The sequence below is a fragment of the Paramisgurnus dabryanus genome, chromosome 3, assembly GCF_030506205.2.
Source record: "Paramisgurnus dabryanus chromosome 3, PD_genome_1.1, whole genome shotgun sequence".
Classification (NCBI taxonomy): domain Eukaryota; kingdom Metazoa; phylum Chordata; class Actinopteri; order Cypriniformes; family Cobitidae; genus Paramisgurnus; species Paramisgurnus dabryanus.
Window position 1 is genome coordinate 40,441,538 of NC_133339.1, and position 23,959 is coordinate 40,465,496.

At 37.2% G+C, this 23,959-nt stretch overlaps 1 protein-coding gene across 6 annotated transcripts in view; it reads left to right on the forward strand.

Moving 5' to 3' along the window:
* sdk2a (sidekick cell adhesion molecule 2a) overlaps positions 1-23,959 on the forward strand; it is a 238,341-nt gene that overhangs the window by 179,533 nt on the left and 34,849 nt on the right. For all 6 annotated transcript variants that reach the window (XM_073814045.1, XM_073814046.1, XM_073814047.1 and 3 more), the window contains exons 16-28: positions 8,201-8,341; positions 8,472-8,653; positions 8,869-8,984; positions 9,151-9,346; positions 13,455-13,553; positions 13,621-13,812; positions 14,731-14,852; positions 14,944-15,053; positions 15,130-15,280; positions 19,939-20,176; positions 21,347-21,462; positions 23,421-23,610; positions 23,687-23,785. In XM_073814045.1, coding sequence (XP_073670146.1) covers positions 8,201-8,341; positions 8,472-8,653; positions 8,869-8,984; positions 9,151-9,346; positions 13,455-13,553; positions 13,621-13,812; positions 14,731-14,852; positions 14,944-15,053; positions 15,130-15,280; positions 19,939-20,176; positions 21,347-21,462; positions 23,421-23,610; positions 23,687-23,785 — 1,952 coding nt within the window. The remainder of the gene's footprint in view (positions 1-8,200; positions 8,342-8,471; positions 8,654-8,868; positions 8,985-9,150; positions 9,347-13,454; positions 13,554-13,620; positions 13,813-14,730; positions 14,853-14,943; positions 15,054-15,129; positions 15,281-19,938; positions 20,177-21,346; positions 21,463-23,420; positions 23,611-23,686; positions 23,786-23,959) is intronic.

Consider the following 23,959-nt stretch of genomic DNA (forward strand, 5'->3'; position numbering starts at 1 on the left):
AGCTCTGATAAAAATTGCTTTACCTCCCTATGTAAGACTAATCCCGTCCGAATAGTACTTATGTCATACACAGGTATGCGCCGTTTACCCACTAAGAAAGGTCAAGGATTTCCATATGCCCAATTAACACTGAAAAAAAAGATTTTCAAGAAAAAAAATTCTTAGTATTTTTGTCTTGTTTTCAGTAAAAATATCTAATAATTCTTAAATTAAGATGTTTAATCTTGATGAGCAAAACCACCGAAGAAAATAAGTTTAGTTTTTAGACCAAAATATTATATTTAAGTGATTTTGTGCATAAAACAAGAAAATCTGCCAATGGGGTAAGCAATTTTTTTTTTTCTTGAATTTAGTGTTTAAGAAAATGTTCAAGATTTTTTTGCTTACCCTAGTGGTAGATTTCTTTGCTTTTGTGTTTTATGCACAAAATCACTTAAATTTGATATTTTTGGGGCTAAAAACTAGACTTATTTTCTTGAGTCGTTTTGCTCATCAAGAAAAATTACTGAAAACAAGACAGAAATACTAAAATTTTTCCTTGAAAATAATTTTTTGCTGTGAAAATAGTGTGAGGGTGTGTGACATCATCGTTTTGTGACACATTTCACGCTTTCATTCATACATTAAGATGTGAAACAATGACCACTTGCTACTTTGGCGGGTTGAACCTCATATACACAGTCCCGGCACAGTTCTTCCTAGTTTTTGTCCATTTAATTGCAGTGAGGTTGATCTCATTTGTGCTCCCCCCCCAAAAAAAATAAAATGCCCGTCCGTAAATTTGTGTCTGCGCCGGGTCTGCATATACAATCGGCTATATATTTGACATGTTTGACTTCATGCCGAACTGCGCGATCCGAAGGCAGCCAGGCAAAAGACTGGTGTGGCGCCACAATAACCGACAGGTGAATGACATCAAAGTACCGCGATAGCGATTCGAGAAACACATTCATGTGGAGAAGTGAACGAGTGGAGCAGTGTTGGAACATAAAATCCGGAGAGTGGTGCTTATGTGGTGTCGCGCGGGGACGAGATAAGGGTGAGAGGGAAAAATCACACTATACTCACTACAAAAATCTAGACTACACCAATGTGTTTAAGTGCTATAATTGGATACCCAGTGCTTCTATCAACCTAGAAAATGTGAAAAAGGTCAACCCAGTAACTTAGTTTTGGTAAACCATTCTGTAAAAATTTGGTCATTTCGGCTGTTTTGTGAGGTCTAACTACAACAATACTTCCTCTTAATCTGCACTATTTTGAGCTAAAACTTCACATACACACTCTGGGGACACCAGAAACTTATTTTACATCTTAAAAAAATGTCATAATATATCCCCTATAGGTTTACTAAAATAGCCACTATTACATTTATTCATTTTATGTAAAAAATATATTTTTTGGGTGCAAAAACAAACCCAGGTGAAGCAATTAAATGATAAATGGATCAATGTCAAAACAAGCTTCAAACTAACTTATTTTTAACAAAAAAAATAGAAAGCCTATTTTTATAAATAGTAGTCTATTTTGAGTCAGAAATAATGTGTTTTGAAAAGTTAAACACATTAATTTAACAACATTTAAATGCATTTTTCATAGTGTTTTTGATTGCCCAACTACAAAATGTCAGATGGTTCAACCAATCATTATCTATTTGCCAGAAAAGTTTGCTCCCTGTATTGCTGATTGTTTGTTTACTTGAAGCAGAGGGTCTGTTCTTTTATTTCATATATTTTATGTTTATATATTTAAAAATGAGCATTTTCTGGATGGCATTAAACTGGAATTTTTTTAAAACAGTTTCACGAATATCATTTTTAATTACAATTAAAAGATGATTGATAAATAGAATTCAGAATCCTAGTTTTTATACTGGTTGTACCACCTTACACAAAATGTACCAGTCTACCCATTAGATTAAGAGGGGGAGGGGTAAAGCTATTTCATGCATTCTGACATAGGCTGCGTTCACACGGTACCATAATACGGTTGTCAAACCCGTATTTGAGTCCTTAAGATGGTTCCGTTCACACGCAGTTTGGATATTTACGGGTTTGACAACCGCATTCTATAACTGACCTCACACCCGTAAATTTTCGGGTTTCACAACCGTATTTACAGAAAAGCTGTGGCGTGTGAACGGAATCGCACTGGACAACCAGTTGTCTGTCACGTCATCCAGTGCTTTGTCTGCATGATATGACTGCAAACTACGCAGCAGGATTGCTCCATAAGGTTAATGAGATATATATTACCTTCATACGCCACAGAGCATATTGCATTAAATCGCGTGTATCCCAGTAAGTGAGAGCAAAATAATAAAACCTTAAAAGTGGACGATATAATGTTCGGTGTAAAATAAAATGGATCGTTCACCCAAAAATAAAACTTTGCTCTTTATTTACTCACCTTTTTCTTTAGTACAGCAATTAAGAAGACATTTTGCAGAAAACCCATCTTCATATGAATGCAAGTCAACCGCCGCTTTGAGAGCTCAAAAATCATATATATCCAATACAAAAGGTAATCCTCATGACTCTTGTTGACATATTGGCTGCTTGTGAAGCAGATCGATCGTTTTTTGCAGGATATTAAACGTTATTTACAACATTATTAGCGTTAATGCACATCCTTGGAAACATATAAAGTGCGCGTTACGTTCCCCCTCTAGGTGGCGCTAAGAGGCTGGTTTTGCCTGCGGTTGGTAAACCATACTCTCAGTGCCACCTACAGAGCGGGAGCGTAAGCGCACTTCCTATGTGACTGCGTTATAAATGCTTTAAATAAAGTTCACTTTCTTTCAAAAAACGGATCGATTTGCTTCACAAGACGTCAATATATCACCAGTCATTGGGATTACTTTTGTACTAGATATATCTGCTTTGGTCAAACGTGCAGTTGCTTCATTCATTTAGCAGATTAAAACATTAAATATGGAACCACCCTTGTTTATTTTTCTCTGCACGATGGTAAGCGTTACACACACGCCAGCTGTTTTTGTTAATGACATAATTAAAGTTTTGTCCATTGTATAATACTTTTTATTTACGTCCGTCACTATGTTTACAGGCACCGCGTGCTAAAAGCGTACTGGTTTGAGGTCGGTTACTCGTTCATACAGGCAGGGTTCTATTTGTGTCGTAATGTGCTGTCTGAACAGGACACTTCCAGACTCCCACCTGTAAACAAATACGGTTGTCACTCCCGAAATTTTGTCGTGTGAACGCAGCATTATTAACACAGTGTAATAGTTACGTTAATAAGTGTCAAAAAACAGTTGAGCTGTGACAGAGTATTTCAGGGCCAAACCCGCACCTCCTTTTTCCAACAAAGTTAGGGTTTGTGTTATGAGCACTTTTCCCAGAAAAGCACATCCACACTTCAATCAGAGTGAGAGTGAGAATGACAAGGACGCTCATTAGCATCGTAACTTTGAGTAGAAGTCACAGGCATCACTTCACGTGACAGCTTTGTTTTATATCAAGACTCAACAATGGCACGAAAGAAGAAGTGTGTTTTTAGGTGTTAGGAGAAGAAAAGTCTTGTTCAGCTTTCCAAGTTATCCAGCCTTATGGAAACAATGGATATAGTTTGTTTGTCCGGGGTAGCAGCGGAGTTTTGCGTGGGTATTTGTTTAACGCTGGATTTCGCTGAAAAGTCCCAAGCGGGTCATCAGGCGGTAACTAAAACTGCTGTTATGTTGGAAATCGACGCGTAAGTGACACATATGTAGTCAATCAGAAGCTATCCAGAGAGACAGCGGATCTGTATTTTATAAATCTGATAAAATAAAGACTATGAGATATGAAGGATGTGATACTACTCTATAGGTACTCGAGATTAAAATAAGATGAGCAGAAACAGCATGTTTTATGTGAGCTTTAAAGTGCCTATTTTCAGTATTTCAAAGAAACCAAAAAAAAAAAATCATTCAGCCATAAGGATCACTTGAAGTCATCTGGATAATGTAACATCATGTTTATACTTGTTAACTTCTTAATAAAAATTGGGCCACCCTGGCATTTGAAAACATCCAAATTGTTGAACAGAAGTTTTTTTTCAATTATGCAAATTATGCGACATCCCAGCAGCTGCTGATATTTGTGAAATGTGATTTATTTGAAAGGTTTTAAACATAAAATAATGCTAAAGTATGTTGATTTTTAACATTTTTAATCATTTCAACATTTAGTTCTGTGTTTAACCTTAAACTGCTTATTTGTACTGACAGTTGCCCTGCCTACCATTTTACAAGTTTGAAATACCAAAATATAAATTAATATATATTATTTAAAAAATGCTGAAAATGTATTTTAACTATATAGGTTTTAAAGAATAAATTTTATAAATGTATTGAGTAAATTTTATTAAGTAAATAATGTCACTGGACTTAAAAATATGCATGTCATGTTCTTTTTTCCCACATTCAAAAAATGTCTGGGTTATGTTTAAAGGATTAGTCCATTTTCTTAAAAGAAAAATTCAGATAATTTACTCACCACCATGTCATCCAAAATGTTGATGTCTTTCTTTGTTCAGTCGAGAAGAAATTATGTTTTTTGAGGAAAACATTGCAGGATTTTTCTCATTTTAATGGACTTTAATAGAGCCCAGCATTTAACACTTAACTCAACACTTAACAGTTTTTTTCAACGGAGTTTCAAAAGACTATAAATGATCCCAAACGAGGCATAAGGGTCTTATCTAGCGAAACAATTTTCATTTTTGACAAGAAAAATAACAAATATACACTTTTAAAGCACAACTTCTCGTCTAGATCCGGTCGTGATGCAGCAGCGTGACCCCACGCAATACGTCATGACGTCAAGAGGTCACAGAAGACGAACGCGAAGCTCCGCCCCAGTGTTTACAAGTGTTGAGAAAGAGGACCGTTCCTACGTTGTTGGATGTCAACTGATACTAATTAATGTCTTTGTGTCAGTTTATTGTTTACAATGGTCCGCAAATGTGCGTTTTATATATGTAACACGTGACCTCCCTACGTCACTACGCATTTAGGTTAGGTCGCGCTGGACCGACCTAGACGAAAAGTTGTGGTTTAAAAGTGTATATTTGTTATTTTTATTGTCAAAAATGACAATTGTTTTGCTAGATAAGACCCTTATGCCTCGTTTGGGATCGTTTATAGTCCTTTGAAACTCCGTTGAAAAAAACTGTTAAGTGTTGAGTTAAGTGTTAAGTGTTGGGCTCTATTAAAGTTCATTAAAATGAGAAAAATCCTGCAATGTTTTCCTCAAAAAACATAATTTCTTCTCGACTGAACAAAGAAAGACATCAACATTTTGGATGACATGGTGGTGAGTAAATTATCTGGATTTTTCTTTTAAGAAAATTGAATATTCCTTTAACACATAATCGGGTAATATTGGACAAAACACATGCTGGGTTAAAAATTACCCAATGTTGGGTTGTTGTTATGCAACCATGGTTTATTTATAACCCACCAGTTGGGTAAATTTTTTTAAACACAGGTTAGATTGTTCTGCTACAAATTTCAAACACACAAACTAACAAATTGTACGCCTACAGTTTTCTTGTGTTAGTCAGTAATTACTAAAAAAGCAAACAAAACCCTTTAATTGTTTCATTTAATTGTTTCACTAATACCTTGACAGCTCTGTTATTTTATTTAAAAGTCGTAATTTCTGTTTTATAGGCTTTACCAAACAAAATCGAAATCTCTCCAAGTACCCTCTAATGAAACCTGTTTAGGTGCCCTCTGGGTTACGCGTTGTCCTGCTGTAAACCCTTTATTGTGACTTAAGGTCTGAACTCGCAGTGCTTGTGGAGCTCATAATTCGACTCCTAATGTAGCACGTTCATTAGTGCCTGCGAGAAAGTCCCATCCATTCATTCCCACAGACTTTGAGCTCGACTAACACTATGTAGTCTCATCTAACCCCTTTTTGTAACTTCCGTATGTGCAGATCAAAAGAGATACCGTCTGATTATATTCAGACAGGGAACCCGCAGAGGCGAGGGTGACATTGCACGCGAAACGCTTACTTTGATCCCAAAACGTTGTGCTTTATCTCAGCTGTGGAACTGTGGCTCGTACCTAGCAGATATCAAGATGTCAAACGAAACAGATTTGAGGAGAGTTGTGCTAGATTTTTTTTACTTTGTGGCATCTATGATCATGTGCACGCTGAGAGCGAGCTCGTATCTCGAGGGCTCCTACCCGGCCAGCGCTCCGACTGCTTACGAGTAAGATGGAAAATCTGGGCTTTAATCGTTACTCACTGCCACTGCCTTGCATTGCAACGACACGCATTCGTGCAGTACGGACGGATGTAATATTAATCTTTCAGTGATTAGGACATTCAATATTTACAGCCAATGAGATTCAGTTCTCTGTGACTTTCTAATACATTTTATTTTGGTCTCTTTATTAGATGAAGAGGAATATTATTCAACAGAGAAGAGGAGAAATCGAAGCTCTTCGTCTATGCTAGTTTACTGGCACTTTTTGGCTTATCTAAAATAAGGTGACCAGACGTCCTGGTTTTCTGGGGATAGTCCAGCTTTTGGTGTTCTGTCCCTGACTGGAGCTGTCCCCGGAAATGTCTCCATTTTACAGCACGTCCAAAACAACCAGCAAATACACTAAAACCCGATCAGCTTGTAGCCTTTGTAATACCAGATCGGAGCAATCATGTAATGATTCTTTTTACCAGCAGAGGGAGCTGATTTCTTTGTTGCGCGCCACTGATTTAGGGAAAAATAATTTACTGCGAGACACATGAGAAAGCGGCATCAAGTTATCATCAAATAAGTTATCGTAAGACAGTCAAAGTTATCCGGGTTAAGGCAAAAAATCATGTAAAATTAAAATAATAAATCAATGAGAAACCAACTTTCTTACACTGCAAAAAAATATTTTTAAGAAAACATTTTCTTAGTATTTTTGTCTTGAAAATATCTAAAAATTCTTAAATTAAGATGCTTTTTCTTGCTGAGCAAAATTAAGACAAAGTTTTTAGACAAAAAATATCAAATTTAAGTTATTTTGTGCATAAAACAAGCTAAAAAAATCTCCCATTGGGGTAAGACATTTTTTCTTGCATTTTTCCTGAATTTAGTGTTAAAGAAAAATTTTCAAGATTTTTTTGCTAACCCCATTAACAGATTTTTTGCTTGTTTTATGCACAAAATCACTTAATTTTGATATTTTTGGTCTAAAAACTACACTTATTTTCTTGGGTCATTTTGCTCAACAAGAAAAAGCATCTTAATTTAAGAATTAGATATTTTTACTGAAAACAAGACAAAAATACTAAGAAAATATTTTCTTGAAAATCTTTTTTTGCAGTGTAGTATTTTTTCTTGTTTTCTGTACAAATATAAAAAAAGTCTTTAAAACAGGATTAATTTCCTTGTTGAGCAAAATGACCCAAGAAAAATTAGTCTAGTTTTTAGACCAAAAATATCAAATTCGTGCTTAAAACAAGCAAAAAATCTTACCCCATTGGCAGATTTTTTGCTTGTTTTAAGCACAAATTCACTTCAGTTTAATATTTTTTGTCCAAAAGCTAGATTTTTTTCTTAGGGGATTTTGCTTATGAAGAAAATGCATCTTAATTAAAAAAAATGTAGATATTTGTACTGAAAACAAGACAAAAAAGTAAGAAAGTAATTTTTGCAGAAATTTTTTTTGTCCCTATTTGTTAATTCAAACACTGCAAAAAATGATTTTCAAGAAAAAAATTCTTAGTATTTTTGTCTTGTTTTAAGTAAAAATATCTAAAAATTCTAAAATCAAGATATATTTTCTTAATGAGCAAAAAGGCCCAAGAAAATAAGTCTAGTTCTTAGACCAAAAATATCAAATTTACCTCATTGGCAGATTTTTTTGCCTGTTTTATGCACAAAATCACTTAAATTTGACATTTTTGGCCTAGAACTAGACTTATTTTCTTGGGTCGTTTTGCTCATCAAGAAAAAGCATCTTAATTTATGAATTTTTAGATATTTTTACTGAAAACAAGACAAAAATACTAAGAATTTTTTTCCTTGAAAATCATTTTTTTGCAGTGTAGATAACATCAAATGAGATTCTAATGATCTTTTGACCATTGAACTTGGAAATGTCACCGGTTTTCATTTAAAAAATCTGGTCACCTTAATCTTAAATGTTCCTTTCAGCATGTCTGATCGTCTCCTCATTTCCTTGTTTCAGAGTATCATTACCCGAGGAGCCACCAAGCGCACCTCCTCAGACAGTGATAGCCAGTGGCCGAACCAACCAGTCCATTATGATCCAATGGCAGCCACCTCCCGAGAGCCATCAAAACGGACCCCTACAAGGCTACATAATCAGGTGAGAGGGCCCTGGGACATATAGTGTAGACTGGTTAATGTCCCATCTGATCCCATCAGCAAGAGATCCTACATTTGTCCTTGTAATCTGAAAAAAAGTTATGGTACACTTGTTCCAATATATTTTCTAGGTACTGCCTGTCTGGATTGCCAGTGGACTGCCAAATGAAGAACATCACCAACCCAGACCAAACAAATCTTCTGCTGGAGGACCTCATCATTTGGACCAACTACGAGATTGAGGTGGCCGCGTACAACGGGGCAGGCCAGGGCGTCTACAGCCCCAAAGTCACCGAATGGACCCTGCAGGGCGGTGAGGATATATTGATATATTCAATGCTGTCTCAATGTTGAATACAACTGCTGACACAATTTCACAAGTTTAGTTTAGTTTAAACCAGCCCGAACTAGCACGGAAATCCATGCTGGTCTAAACCTGCTTGTTTTTTCAGCAGGGTCTCATTCAGTCTTTTCATCCCCGCTTTGATTTCTCCCCCATCTCACTCCCTGATCAAATTTCTTTTCAAGTGCCCACGGTCCCACCGGGGAATGTCCAGGCGGAGGCTGTCAACTCCACAACAGTCCGTTTCACATGGAGTGCCCCAAGTCCACAGTTCATCAATGGCATCAACCAAGGATACAAGGTGAATGTCCATCCACTGCCCTCTAGTGGTCAAGCGCGGGACTGCAGTGTAACTTTAATAAAAATTGTTTCATTACTTCCAATATGTGTCACGCTGAGACAGCAGCGGGATTCACTGTGGCTTGTGCTAAGTGATAGTGGTCACATCTGTCCTTTTTTCCTTTTAGCTGTTGGCATGGGAACCAGGCCACGAGGAAGATGTTACCTTGGTTACGGTGAGACCCAATTTTCAAGACAGCGTTCATGTGGGTTACATCACGGGGCTGAAAAAGTTCACAGAGTACTTCACCAGTGTGCTGTGCTTCACCACGCCGGGGGACGGACCTCGCAGTACCGCGCAGCGCATACGTACCCACGAAGACAGTGAGTGACTTAACAACACGCTATATTTATCTTCACCTGTGTTCAGACTTGTATGTCACAAAATCATAGGACAAAAATGTCACTACCATTACTTATTTTAGAGTGTTATATTTTATTACGTCGATTATTATGTTCACTACCGTTTGCTTTCTAAATAAAATATTTTACTTGCAGTTTGCAGGATTCTTGAAGCTGGCACATAATCCAGCATTGATATATATGACAGGACATCCATAAAAAATAAGCAATCCATTTCTCTTTGACGTCGAGATCCTTCAGAAGCCTTGTAAAGATATTTGCTTTCCACAGTTAACAACAGTCTGACATTGCAATATCACTGTTATTACAATCGTTTGATTGTAAACAACTCCTTAAGATTCACTCCTCAGACTCAACGCTAGTGAGCCAATGACAATGATGTGTTGGATGATGTGTGCTAGGTCTTATAAAAAATGTACCTGCATTGTGATGTCATACTAACAGCCATTTTACATTCATTTATTTTCGGACAACGATGCTTTTGTTATTGATGAGGAGGGCGTTATGAAGCTCAAAGGATGTATTAATGATCCCCAAGACCTTTTGTATGTCAAAAGATTAAGAGTCCTTAATTCATGACCCCTTTAAATATGAGTATTTCCGGTCTGAAATAATTCAGAGATACCACAAATATACCAGTGACATCCTCAGAGCATAACTCGATACTTTATGTAGATTAAAATGAATGTCATGATAAAAGTAAATCCTACACTGTGAATTCCTTGCTGCACTTAAATGTTTAAGTTTAAACAACTTGAATTAATAAGTCATTTGAACCTTTTTGAGTAGTTAGAAGTTGCTATAAATTATAAAAATAAAGTTGTAAGAACTAAAGCCTATTCATCTTTATTTTTTAAAATATGCCAACTCCTAAAAGTTGTTATCAATTGTTAAAGGGATAGTTCGGCCAAAAATGATATTAAACCCATGATTTACTCACCCCCAAGCTGTCCGAGTTGCATATGTCCATCGTTTTTCAGACAAACACATTTTTGGATATTTTAGAAAATGTTTTAGATCTTTCAGTTGATTAAATGTAATGTTACGGGGTCCAACCATAGTCTACGACCTTCAAGTCCAAAAAAAGTGCGTCCATCCTTCACAAATTAAATCCAAACGGCTCCAGGATGATAAACAAAGGTCTTCTGATGGTAATCCGGCGGTGTTGTTGTAGAAATATCCATATTTAAAACTTTATTAACGAAAATAAATACCTTCTGGAAGCGCCGCCATCTTAGACTCCTCTGTATTCATGAGAGAGTATTAGCGTAGTGTACGCACTTTTCTTAGTGACGTATGACAAATTCGGAGGGTGGGGGCACAGAGCAGCAGCAGAGTAGCCTCCATAGGCTGCGTAAGCTCTCATCCTGAATGCGAACGCGACTAAGATGGCGGCGCTACCGGAAGGTATTTATTTTCGTTAATAAAGTTTTAAATATGGATATTTCTACAACAACACTGCACGGATTACCCTCAGAAGACCTTTGTTTATCATCCTGGAGCCGTTTGGATTTAATTTGTGAAGGATGGACGCACTTTTTATGGACTTGAAGGTCGTGGACTATGTGTGGACCCCGTAACATTACATTTAATCAACTGAAAGATCTAAAACATTTTCTAAAATATCCGAAAATGTGTTTGTCTGAAAAACGATGGACATATGCAACTCGGACAGCTTGGGGGTGAGTAAATCATGGGTTTAATATCATGTTTGGCCGAACTATCTCTTTAATTCAAGATGTTCAAACTTTAAAATATAAGTGCAACAAGGATTTTTGTACAGCGTATTTAGTAGATTCTAGCTAGCAACATCAGAAAAAAATGGTTTGTTCATTTCATGCATGTGTGATATGCAGAATATGGTAATTTTGTCAACACTGTCAGGTGTCAACACAGGAACATTTAAAATCATCCACTTATTTCAGTAATTAACTCAAGTGAATGCACGTTTTGTCAATATTTATAATGAATAGGTGACACATTATTTTTGTGTCTGACAGTGTTGACATATATTGAGTTACAAGCAAAAAAACATCAGATTGGATTAGTTTATTCCAGAATATTCCTTGCTATACTTAAAGGTATTCTCCACTTTCATGAAAAAAATCCAGATCATTTTCTCACCCCCATGTCATCCAAGATATTTATGTCTTTCTTTGTTCAGTCGAGAAGAAATAAAGTTTTTTTGAGATAAACATTCCAGGATTTTTCTCCATATAGTGTAATGGACCTCAAAAGTTCACAGTTTCAATGCAGCTTCAAAGAGCTCTAAACAATACCAACCAAGCGTGCCACACAAGTCCTGAAAAGTGAAGCCAAAAAGTCTTGATCGCCCCCCAGTGACTGGTCCCAGTATAGGTTATAAACCCCCCCTCCCCATGTTATTCAATGGGATTTGAGACCAACTAAAAAAATTAATTACACTTCAATTATCTTTTTTCCGAAGCTGATTTCGGTCATTTACTGTAGTTTTTATCAAACTGATTTAAATTCAAGTGTTTGTTTTTAAAATAAGTTTGTGTTTAGTTAGTTATTTAATGATATAAAAACGGTGGTGTCACGTCATGATTGACAGCTATGATATCGTGTGATATGCGCATTCTACGAGAGCGAGGGCGGGGTTTTGACTTCGCGGCTTCCCTTCCTGCTCTACTGCACATGACTGGTCCCGAAATCGCTACTGCGCAGACTCAAGACCCAAGATGTCAGCGCCATATCGGGACACTGGCGGCTTCACTTTCCACCAATGGAAGAGAGCGAACAGGCGTCGTCCATCTTTTTTTACAGTCTATGACACCAACCAAGGCATACGGTTCTTTCTAGCAAAACCATCATAATTTTTGTCAAAAAAAGTACTTTTAAACCACAACTTGTGTGACAACCCAGCACGATCTTATGGATAACTTAATCCTAACGAAGGAAGGTCATGCGTTACATATGTGAAATTCACACTTGCAGACCATTTTAAACAATAAATTGACACAAAAACATTAATTAGGATCATTCCACATACAAAAATGTCTAAATGGTCATCTTTCTCCACACTGTGGAGTTTAGTTTAGTCATGTGTGACCTTTTGACGTGATTAAGTACGTAAGGTCACGCTGGCGCATCACACGGCTAGTGCAAGATGAGAATTTGTGTTTTAAAAGTACATATTTTTGTTAGTGCTGGCAAAGATTAATCGCGATTAATTGCATACAAAATAAAAGAAATTTTTGCATAATTTATGTGTGTGTGCTGTGTAATTATTATCTATATTTAACCACACACGCATACATAAATTGTTAAATACATACATGAATGTGTATTTATATGTACATAATAATTACAGCACACACTCATAAATTATGCAAAAAAATCACTTTTATTTTGTATACGATTAATCGCGATTAATCTTTTCCCAGCACTAAATTTTGTTTGGCTAGATAAGACCCTTATGGCTCGGTTGGGATCATTTAGAGCCCTTTTAAACTGCATTGAAACTGTTGAGGTTTACTATTGTCCACTATATGGAGAAAAATCCTGGAAGGTTTTCCTCAAAAAACGTACTTTCTTCTCAACTGAGCAAAGAAAGGCATAAACATCTTGGATGGGGTGAGTAAATTATCAGATTTTTTATGAAAGTGGAGTAATCCTTTAAAGGTCCACTGTGTAGATTTTTGCGGCATTTAGTGGTAAGACTGTGAATTACAACCAACGGCTCAGTCCACAGCTTACCCCTCACTTTCGAAATGCATAGAGAAACTACGGTAGTTGCCACAGGACAAACAAGTCATCGTCTGAAACAACATAGTGACGAAATGCCATCTGTATAGCAGTTTGTCCATTTAGGGCTCCTGTAGAAACATGACGTCGACTTCCATGTGAGGAGACCTGCCGGCCATGTAGATAAAAACGGCCAATGTTAAGATAATAAAAACAATCAAATTCATTATGTAAGGTCTTTATATATGGTATATTATATTGCATTTCTGTCAAGAGATCCTTAGAAAAGTAACACAATGCACCTTTAAGTCAGTCAGTGGGATTTCTTGGGTCTGATATCAATCTTGTTGTCTGTGTTCAGCCCCAGGACCTGTAGGTCACCTAAGCTTCACTGAAATCCTGGACACATCTCTCAAAGTGAGCTGGAAGGACCCACCTGAAAAGAACGGGATCCTCACAGGTACCTGAACCCTCCCTTTGCCCACATCTAAAGTGATTGTGAACTCAAAGCTGTCTTGTGCCTGCAGGGTATCGTATTTCCTGGGAGGAGTTTAACAGGACAAACACACGGGTCACACACTACCTACCAAACGTGACGCAGGAGTACAGGGTCACTGGCCTGACCGCCCTCACAACCTACACCATTCAGGTGGCTGGGATGACCTCTAAAGGTCAAGGTCAGCTGTCGTCATCTACCATTTCTTCCGGTGTGCCGCCAGGTAGGCAAAAGGGGACATGTCATGAAAATTGAATTTTTTCTATGTTTAAGTGCTATAATTGGGTCCGCAATGCTTTTATTAATCTAGAAAATGTGAAAGAGATCAACCCAGTAACTAAGTTTTGGTAAACCATTTTTTGCAAGCATGTGAAAAATAGGTCATTGAAATGTTGCTCCCCTTGTGATGTCAGAAGGGGATAATACCACCCCTTAATCTGCACTGTCCAACTCATTTGCATTTAAAGGGACACAGTATTTTAAGCTTAAACTTCACATATGTACTCTGGGCACACCAAAGATTTATTTTACATCTTAAAAAAGTCCCTTTTAAATGTAAGAGGAAACAGGGTTGTGCGATATACAGAATGTTAGCTTTTAACAGTTTGGACTTATTAACCTTACTCTCGATATATAGCAGTTAATGAAGGCACGCTGAATATGATGTGTTTGTGCATTAATATTCATAATCTTCACGCATTCACTCTTGGAAAGACACTTTGAAGGAATCTGTAGGTACTGATAATGACAGATCGGTATGCTAGATGGATCGCACTGTTTTTAAATCAAACCTATCTTGTCTCACTTTTTGTTCCCCATAATGCTAATTTGCAAGCCTCTGCTTCTGCAAGCAAAAAAACGAACTGATGGCAGACAGAAATGTGTCTCATGCAAATAAGGACAGCGTGTGCTTGCTTTCGATTCTGAATGAATTTTTTCAGAGAAATAAAAACGAGTTAGATCAGAAAGAGTAAAAAGGGATCGCAAGGCTGTACGATGTGACTTATCGTATATATAAAACAGGAAATAAATTATGCAGGTGCCATTTCGAGTTAACGTGAATAATATTGTTTGAAACCCTTTTATTTTTCCTGCTGAGCTGTTTCTGTCATTTACTCTCTCACTTTTCCCCTTCCCGTAGAGATGCCTGGGCCTCCCACCAACATCGCCATCTCCAACATCAGCCCACGCTCAGTTACCCTGCAGTTCAAACCGGGCTACGACGGCAAAACATCCATCTCACGCTGGCTGGTAGAGGCTCAGGTAGTGTAGAAACGGGATATGCTGAGTATTTCCCTCAAGGCTGTCGGCTTTCATTAGTCGTCATTGATCTTTCTTCTTTCTCGACTCTTAGATCGGTGTTATCGGAGAGAATGAGGAGTGGGTCACGGTCCATCAGTTGACCAATGAGCCTGATGCACGATCGCTTGAAGTCCAGGGGCTGAACCCCTACACCTACTACAGGTCCACCCACTGTGACGTGATGAATACTGGGACATGATCTTTGTGAGTTGTTTCATAACTTAGCTTTTGATTTTAGGTTTCGAATGAGGCAGGTCAATATAGTCGGCACGAGTCTACCAAGCCAGCCGTCTAGAAAGATCCAGACCCTACAGGCGCCTCCTGATATCGCTCCGGCCAACATCACTCTCCGAACGGCCAGTGAGACCAGCCTGTGGCTCAGATGGGTGGTATGTATCTGCAATGGTAATTTGATCAACGCACTTAAGAGTAAATACATGTCTGGGTGCTTATTAATGTCTGGGGGACTGATTGGATATTAAGTTTATTATCTAAGGACATATTGTATATGTCGTTGCATCGCATTTGGAGTCCACCCAGAGGAAAATTTTAGTGCTCAGTAGTCGCTTTTCTATAGTCAGGAGACTTAATGGATCTCTCAATCAAATAGGACAATCATTGACATTAAAATTTTTTATGACTGATGTTTGGTTGTCCGCTTTGGTGTCTTAGAAAATCGAAGCACATTTCAAATTTTGTCTCAGGATTGTTGGACTCAGGAGGCTTGATTTCCTGCTTTTTTTTAAACAGATGTGACCCTGGACCACAAAACCAGTAACTGCCCCACCATTTCTTATCTCCTTATGTCGCTAGTTAACACACTCAATGTAATTTTTTTAACACATCCCATTTTTCAAATATCGGCCTCCACCAAATGGTTGATATGTCACTTAAAGAAACTCTTTGGAAATCAGAAAATATGAACTCTAATACTAATTTATTTAAAAACATAATCAAAATAAAATAGTTTGTATATTAAATCTTCTTTATTTATTGAAGTATAAAATATAAAAATATTTCAGGTTTTATTTTAACACAGGAAATGAAATGTTTTTTTGTTTTTTTTAACAAAAAAATATAAATAATTAAAAGTAACTAAAAGTGAATAAAGACATTACATTCCTACATTCTTTCTGCATTCAAAACCTAAAATAAAATAAGGCAAAACATAGTAATACAATAGCATTGTAGGCTTTTATGATTCAAGTGTGGTAGTGCAATAGGATTTTTTTTCTTTCTTTATTTAGATAAATTAACATTTCTTTGTAAACCAGCAATGCTGTATAGAGTAAGCCAACATTAGAAACAATCCTTCAAACAATTTAAAACATCATTTAAGAAGTAATTTCTAATTAATTAATCAGTAATTATGATTTCCATACATTAATTATATGAATTCATTATATTTATTTAAAAAAAAATATCTAGAAGTGGCAAAAAATACATACTTAAGAAATTATCTCAATATATTAAATAAGAAATAACAGCTGTGTCATATTTATAGCTGCGTGAATGATCAGAAATGTATATTTCTTAGCAAATAGTACTGTACATTCTGACTGCAGAAATGGATGATCTGAAAACATTACCTTAGCTTTTCTACATTTGCCAAGTGACAAATCAACCGTTTGGTTCAACATGTTTTTGAAAAAAAAAAGTTTTTTGTAAAGGTAGGGCTCTTACAGTGTAATATGTCAAAAAAATATGTTTACCTTGCAAAATTTCAACAAGAACATTTCACATGGCAGGAGTGATTTCTTTCTCTCTGACATTCGTCTAAAAAGATGTGTTGTGACTAGAGGTCGACCGATTTATCGGCCGGGCCGATAAATTGGCCGATTTTTGGCATATTTAAAAAAATCGGCTTTGGCCGATTTTGCTGCAAAATTAGGATGATTAATAGGCAGGCGCATCTGCGGGCACCTAAGCGTTGTTGTAGAACTCGTGACGCTGCCTCTTGCTGCAAGCAGATCGCTCCCGTGTGTGTGCAGCCGTGCCTTGTTCACAAACAGCTTTAGTAAACGATGGCGGGATCGCGCGAATTAAGCAGCCAGTACAACAGCGCATGGGCGTCGGAAGCAAATGAAAAGTGGGTGGGTCCCCACATACCCCCCCCCCCCCCCCGGAAAATACATTTACTGCAATAGATGACATTTTCATGTTTCCTTTAAATAAGCCTGAACATTTGCGTTTATTAAATTAATGACAGTAGCCTATTACGGTCGAAATTCTGGTAATAGCCCTTCAAATATTTTGCAAATAATGACAGATGTCATGTTTCATTTATCTTTCTCTGTGTCATTTTTTTTCTCTACTCTGCTGACAGTAGGCTACAATGTTTATTTTTTATTTTGAGGAAATAAAAGGTAAGAAAAACGAATGAAGGTAAACTGATACAACTTTTGTATACCTTTTTTATTTGTTATACCCAATCTCTCTTTCTCTCTCTTAGAGAAATATAAATGTGAGATTCTGGAAATGAGATCACTTTATTTTATGGTATCCGTCGGGAATGCTGTCATAAGAGTTTGAGCATGTGTACTTCTAAAACACAATCGATTAAACAGAGGTATGACTTTATTAATTATCTGCAAATGTACCTCGCAAATAATAACAATACGTGAAGAAGTTCATATCGCAAATGAAAAGTAATTGGCTTCTGTAAAAAAACTTGAAAATTATCCAGCGATCGTGCCATAATCAAAATAAACTATTTTACAGCAGTAATAATATTTTAACATGCAGCCTATACTTTTAACGTTTAAAAAGGAACCACATTTAGTGCTGTGTTAATTATCATTAAAAGCAAAACTGGAGTCTCTGTGCCTCCGCGACAGACGCAATTCTTCTGGCATCTCTCCTCATCATCTCCTCTTTTTTTCTTCTGTGTCTTGAACTTGAGGCTCGAGTCCGACCTAAGGTTCGAGCTGCCTTTAAGAACACCAAGCTAAGTTCGTTTACCGTTAATTATTAAGACTAAATGGGCAGGCAAACTCGTGAAACAATGAAAATAAAATAATCCGCTATAATATGGTTTTACACGTCTATAGAAAATATACTATAAATAAAGCAGTTATTAATTTCCCTAATGCATGGTTGTTTGACATTTACTTCTGTTTAAAACGTTAGGCCTATACATTTGGCAAATTAGGTTTTTCAGCACTATATTCGAACAGCAACTCAGCGTCCACTCACCCCCGCGAATTATGTTTAAAAGCTGAAACGGGTCCGCGGTGTAAAAAAAGCAAAGGTTAGGGATCCCTGCTCTAGTGGAATGGATTTGGACTAACAGCGCTTTGATAGGTGAACAGACAAATGCGCTAAATTAGAGAAAAAGTGGGTGGGTCCATTATCATTGGTCTTAAAAAGTGGGTGGGTCCTGTCCCACCCACGTATAATGGTTCCGACGCCCATGCAACAGCGTGACGGCTTATGTCTCGCGGTGCACTGTCCGTTCAAAGATTAGGCTCATTAATGAGTGATGATGAGTTTTGTTTGCGTGACAGAGAGAGCAGAGCCGCGTGCGCGCTTTCTGTCTTTAAACTGTCTCCCTGCTTTTATTACTCAAAACAAAACTGACTCGATGGCGAAAGGTCGGAAGACCAAATCATATCCACCGAGGAAATGTTTTTCGTGTTGTTACAGTAACACTTTGTTTACAGTTTTGCGCTGCTCAGCCTGGATTAGAGCACAACGCGTCCGATTCGTGAACTGACTCCTTTGAACGGATTCGTTTGAATGAACGGTTAAAACAACAGATCTGTCCCAACACTAAACTCACAAGACGTCACTGTCAGCACAATCAGTCACTTATAGCGCCTCAGAAATGAGAATGTAAATGTGTTTAGAAAGATTTGCCCTAAATAACAGTCTCAACTAAAAAACATAGACATTTACTATGTTAACTTTATGATGAATAAATAATTTATCAGGTCTACCAAATAAGGATTTTATCCTACAAAGCAATAAAAGCCATGGTAAAAAAAACTGATCAAAGATGATGACAGCAGAGTGTCAGGTAATATCTGTGTCTGATAAATGCATGGTGCAGAGGAGGTTGTAAAACTCTTCAGAAAGACCAGTCATAATTTTTTTAAATACTTTGACTTAAATAGTGACATTTTTACATTTTAAATATCTGCTAATGATGAGAACATTTTGATTATTATGTACATATAGAAAATCGGCCAAACATATCAGCCATCGGCTGCCCTGATTTCTAAATATCGGCATCGGCCAGAGAAAAGCCATATCGGTCGACCTCTAGTTGTGACAAGTGCTGTTGATTGACACTCTGACATCTAGTGGATTTGTTTGGCATAACATATCTCAACCAAATAGTAGAGATGGCTCAAACAGCTTGAGTTAAGTTAGGTGCTCCTCTCAATAAAATATAGTTACTCAAAATGTGCTCAATCATTTGGTCGAGCAGGCAGTTAAAGAGTTAAGTCACACGGGTATATTTGTAGCAATAGCAAACAATACATTTTTTGGGGTCAAAATTAGGACATTACGTACAGATCATGTTCAATTAAGATATTTAGTACATTTCCTAACTCAAATATATATAAAAATGTATTAATTATTAGTAATATGTGTTGCTGGACAAAACTTTAAAGACGATTTTCTCAATATTTAGATTTTTGTACCTTCAGATTCCAGATTTTCAAATTGTTGCATCTCGGCCAAATATTGTCCTATCTTAACAAACCATACATGAATGGAAAGCTTATTTATTAAAAAGAGCAACTATGGTCCGATTCACGGTTTTACATTTCCTTTAGTGTGTAAGTGTGTATTAGTACATGTTAACGTTATGCAAAAGGTAAACAATGACGCGAGTTATCATTTCCAACGTGAATGTCCACACGACTGACATTATCATAATTCCTCCCATTTGCCTGTAAATGAACTCCTGTTAGCATTGCATTGAGAGTGAATCTTTCAAACATGGTAAGGAGCATCACAAATGAAGTCAAATATGGTCCAGGTGTGTGATTCCATAACGAAGATTTATAATCTAAATGGAATTGTGTTTATATTCCAGCCGCTACCAGAGTGGGAATACAATGGCAATCCAGAGCTGGTGGGCTACAGGGTGGAATATTCTCGACTGGGGTCAAAGACCGGCGTCCTGTTCCACATCATTCCCGATAGGCAGGAGAGAGAGTTTACCATTGAGGATCTGGAAGAGTGGACTGAATACGAGGTCAAAGTGCAGGCGTTCAACGGGATTGGGCCGGGACCCTGGAGCCAACCTGTTCATGGCAGAACCAGAGAGTCGGGTGAGATATGTGCTGGACTTCCTTACCTTTCTTTCTTTAGCAAAAACTTGCACCTGAAACACAAACAGTGTCGATCTTTGAATTAGTTATGATGGCTGCCTGGAGGAATTGACTTGAATGTTGTTCTTTCGGAGCTCAGGAGACTCTGTGAAGTTTGCAGTTATGTTTCATCAACTTTATCTCGGATGTTTCTACTAAAATGCCTCAAGAGAAATATGAATAGACACAAGTGGGAACATTGTTGGTGTACAGTGAAAGTGCAGAGCTGTAAAATTTATGTGAAGAGCACTGTTTAGATAATGTGGAAAAAAGGAAATTGATAAGAAATAGTTGAGTTCAGGTTGAAATTTTAAATGAAAACACCACCGTTTTTCAATATTTTACTATGTTCTTACCTCAACTAAGACGAATTAATACATCCCTATCTTTTTTTTAAATGCGTGCACTTTTAATCTTTGTTCATCGCTTCGTGAATGTGTTAGCATTTAGCCTAGCCCCATTCATTCCTATGGCTCCAAACAAAAGTTTTATTTTGTGCCATCATACTTACTCATGTAACAGTCTCTAAATAGAGAAAACATGAAAGTGTTTGGTGGCTTCTAAATTCATCCCTGTTTGGATCCTAACGAATGAATGGGGCTAGGCTAAATGCTAACACATTCACGACGTGCTGTACAAAGATTAAGTGCATTTATTAATTTATCTAACTTGAGGTAAGAACATAGTAAAATAGTTTTAACTTATGCTTTAACTTAAAGCATATACAGATTTGCTGAGATCTTGTTTTAAAGAAGCCTTTAGACACACGTGAAGTTGTTGGGGTCTTTTTGCCATCCATCTTGTTATTTAGGAGAAGCCATTTTGATTTTCTTTGCTGTGAAATGTGTTAAAAGTTATTTGGTTCACTTAAGGATTCAAAAATGGAAATGGTTCCTCATCCTTCAAACCATCTGTCATGCACTTTGTTCACCAGCTGGCAGCTCAGTCAAATTTTTATTATTATGCCAAAAAACAGACCTCACTGGCATATGCTTTATCCTGTAAACATGTACCAGGTATAGTAGATATTAAACCGAAAACTTTCTTTCTGTAGTTCTTTATCTGACTCCCAAGGAACAGGAATGACATAAATAAATGTAAATGTTAATAACATGTTTCCATATTTGTTAGTCCCTTCCAGTGGCCCTGCGAATGTGTCTGCTTTTGCCACCACGTCCAGCAGCATACTGGTCCGCTGGGGTGATGTGCCAGAGACAGATCGCAATGGACTTATTCTCGGCTATAAGGTACATTAAAAACAGTTTGTATTTCTATTTGACCAGCCCATTCTCATGATTTGCATATAAATATCATGCATTGTGAAAAGTCCTTCCTGTTCACTTAATAGGGCGCGTCTTTTTGTGTCGTTTTATGTATTGGTTGGTTTGTGCCATTGACGCTTGGGTTTGGGGTTAGAACAACTTTGTTACACACAACGACATCCTAACCCCAACTCCAATTCTAACCCCAACTCCAAGCGACCATGGTTTAAAAATAGACAAAAACATGGAGAAAACTATTTATTAAATGAAATCCTGAAATAAATCTAACCCCAAACCCAAGCGACAGTGGTTTAAAAAACAGAAAAAAATGATGAACCAATACATAAAATGACACGTAAATATACGCTGTATTAAGTTAATGGGAATGGTGTATCATATGCATGCAAAATTGGAATTTGGTGTATGTATTGTTCATAAGACTGACACGACACCTTCATAATCATGACATGAAACATGTCATGAACATGAAGGAGATTTTATGCACGTTTATGACAACTGTCATTAAGTGTCATTTGTTCAATTATGTATTTTTTAACGCAAACATGACATTGTTTGAGATGTCTTTGTTATGACAACTTGACATTACCAAGACAACATAACTGACCATATCTACAAGTGAGACAAATATAATTTGTCATTAAAATGTCATTAAGTGATAATACCTTGTTATATAGTTTTATAACATTATGAATATTTTTCTTGACCTCAGCTACAGTGGTACAAATATAATTTGTCGTTAAAATGTCATTAAGTGTTAATACTATGTCAAATAGTTTTATAACAGCATCATGAATATTTTTCAGGTCAAAATGTTTCCTCCATGTGTTTAAGAAATAAAATCAATCATCCAATAACATTAAAGGAATAGTCTACTCATTTTTAATATTAAAATATGTTATTACCTTACCTAAGAAGAGTTGATACATCCCTCTATCATCTTAGTGCGTGCACGTATCGCTGGAGCGCGCTGCGACACTTCGATAGCATTTAGCTTAGCCCCATTCATTCAATGGTACCACTCAGAGATAAAGTTAGAAGTGACCAAACACATCAACGTTTTTCCTATTTAAGACGAGTAGTTATACTTAAAAGAGGAACTATATTGTATGGTGGAACAGCACTTTTGGGAGTACTTTGACTCGGCGCAGTAACACCCTCCCTCTCCCATTATGAGAGGGAGAAGAGGAGCGGATTTTTCAGGCGAGTTGAAGTACTCCCAAAAGTGCTGTTCCGCCATACAATATAGTTCCCCTATTAAATCCGCTTAGAAAAGCGCTACGTTTTATTTTGTATCACCAAACTTGCTCGTATAACTACTCGTCTTAAATAGGAAAAACGTTGATGTGTTTGGTCACTTCTAACTTTATCTCTGAGTGGTACCATTGAATGAATGGGGCTAAGCTAAATGCTATCGAAGTGTCGCAGCGCGCCCCAGCGCTTACGTGCACGCACACAGATGATAGAGGGATGTATCAACAATTCTTAGTTAAGGTAATAACATAGTTTAATATTGAAAATGAGTAGACTATTCCTTTAACAATAATAAAAATTGATAAAATTATATATTTTTTGCATTTGGAGACTGATTCGCCTTAAATTAAATTAAACCAGTACAACAATGGGTTAAGCCTTGCAGTGTTGGGTCCATTTCACTGCAAAAACTGTTAATTGCATTGAATTAAATTGATTAAATATTTTGTTCGCGCTTTGCTCGAAGCAACAACAAACCGCCCTCACGCGGCACAAGCCATTGAAATGAATGGGTTTCATTGCGCAGCTCACACCGCGTCCTATGCGAAAGCCTCATTATGAACACCCCTTCACAACTTTTCACACTGCATGCTATTTATATGCACTTCATGAGATTGGGTTAATTTGACAATATGCCTGTCGTGGTAAAGCATCTATCTCATGACCTTCAGGTGGTCTACAAAGACAAGGATGCAGATGCGGTCCTGCGTTTCTGGACGGTGGAGGGAAATACCACCTTCAGCGTTCAGCTCACCGGTCTGGGAAAGTACGTACTTTATGAGATACAAGTTATGGCCTTCACGCGCATAGGAGACGGCATGCCGAGTTCTCCTGCCATCTTTGAACGCACGCTCGACGATGGTGAGAGTTTAAAGCGCGCATAACAGCCACCTAACACCTTTTGCTGTGTTAGTAACATGAGGTATTTTTTGTTAAGTACCTGGACCTCCAGTCGGGATCCTTTTCCCAGAAGTAAGAACTTCGTCTGTGAGACTGATCTGGCAGCCTCCTGCCCAACCCAATGGCATCATCCTTGGTAAAATATTTTTGTTTGTAGTTAACACAAGCGGGGTGGCTGGTTCCCAGTCATTTAAAGAAAACTCCCTTTGATATTCTCAATAGAGGAAATAACAGGCTCGTCATTTTCGTTTATGTCTGATGCACAAGCGGTACAATCCAACATATAAGCGATAGTAATAACATCTTGAAG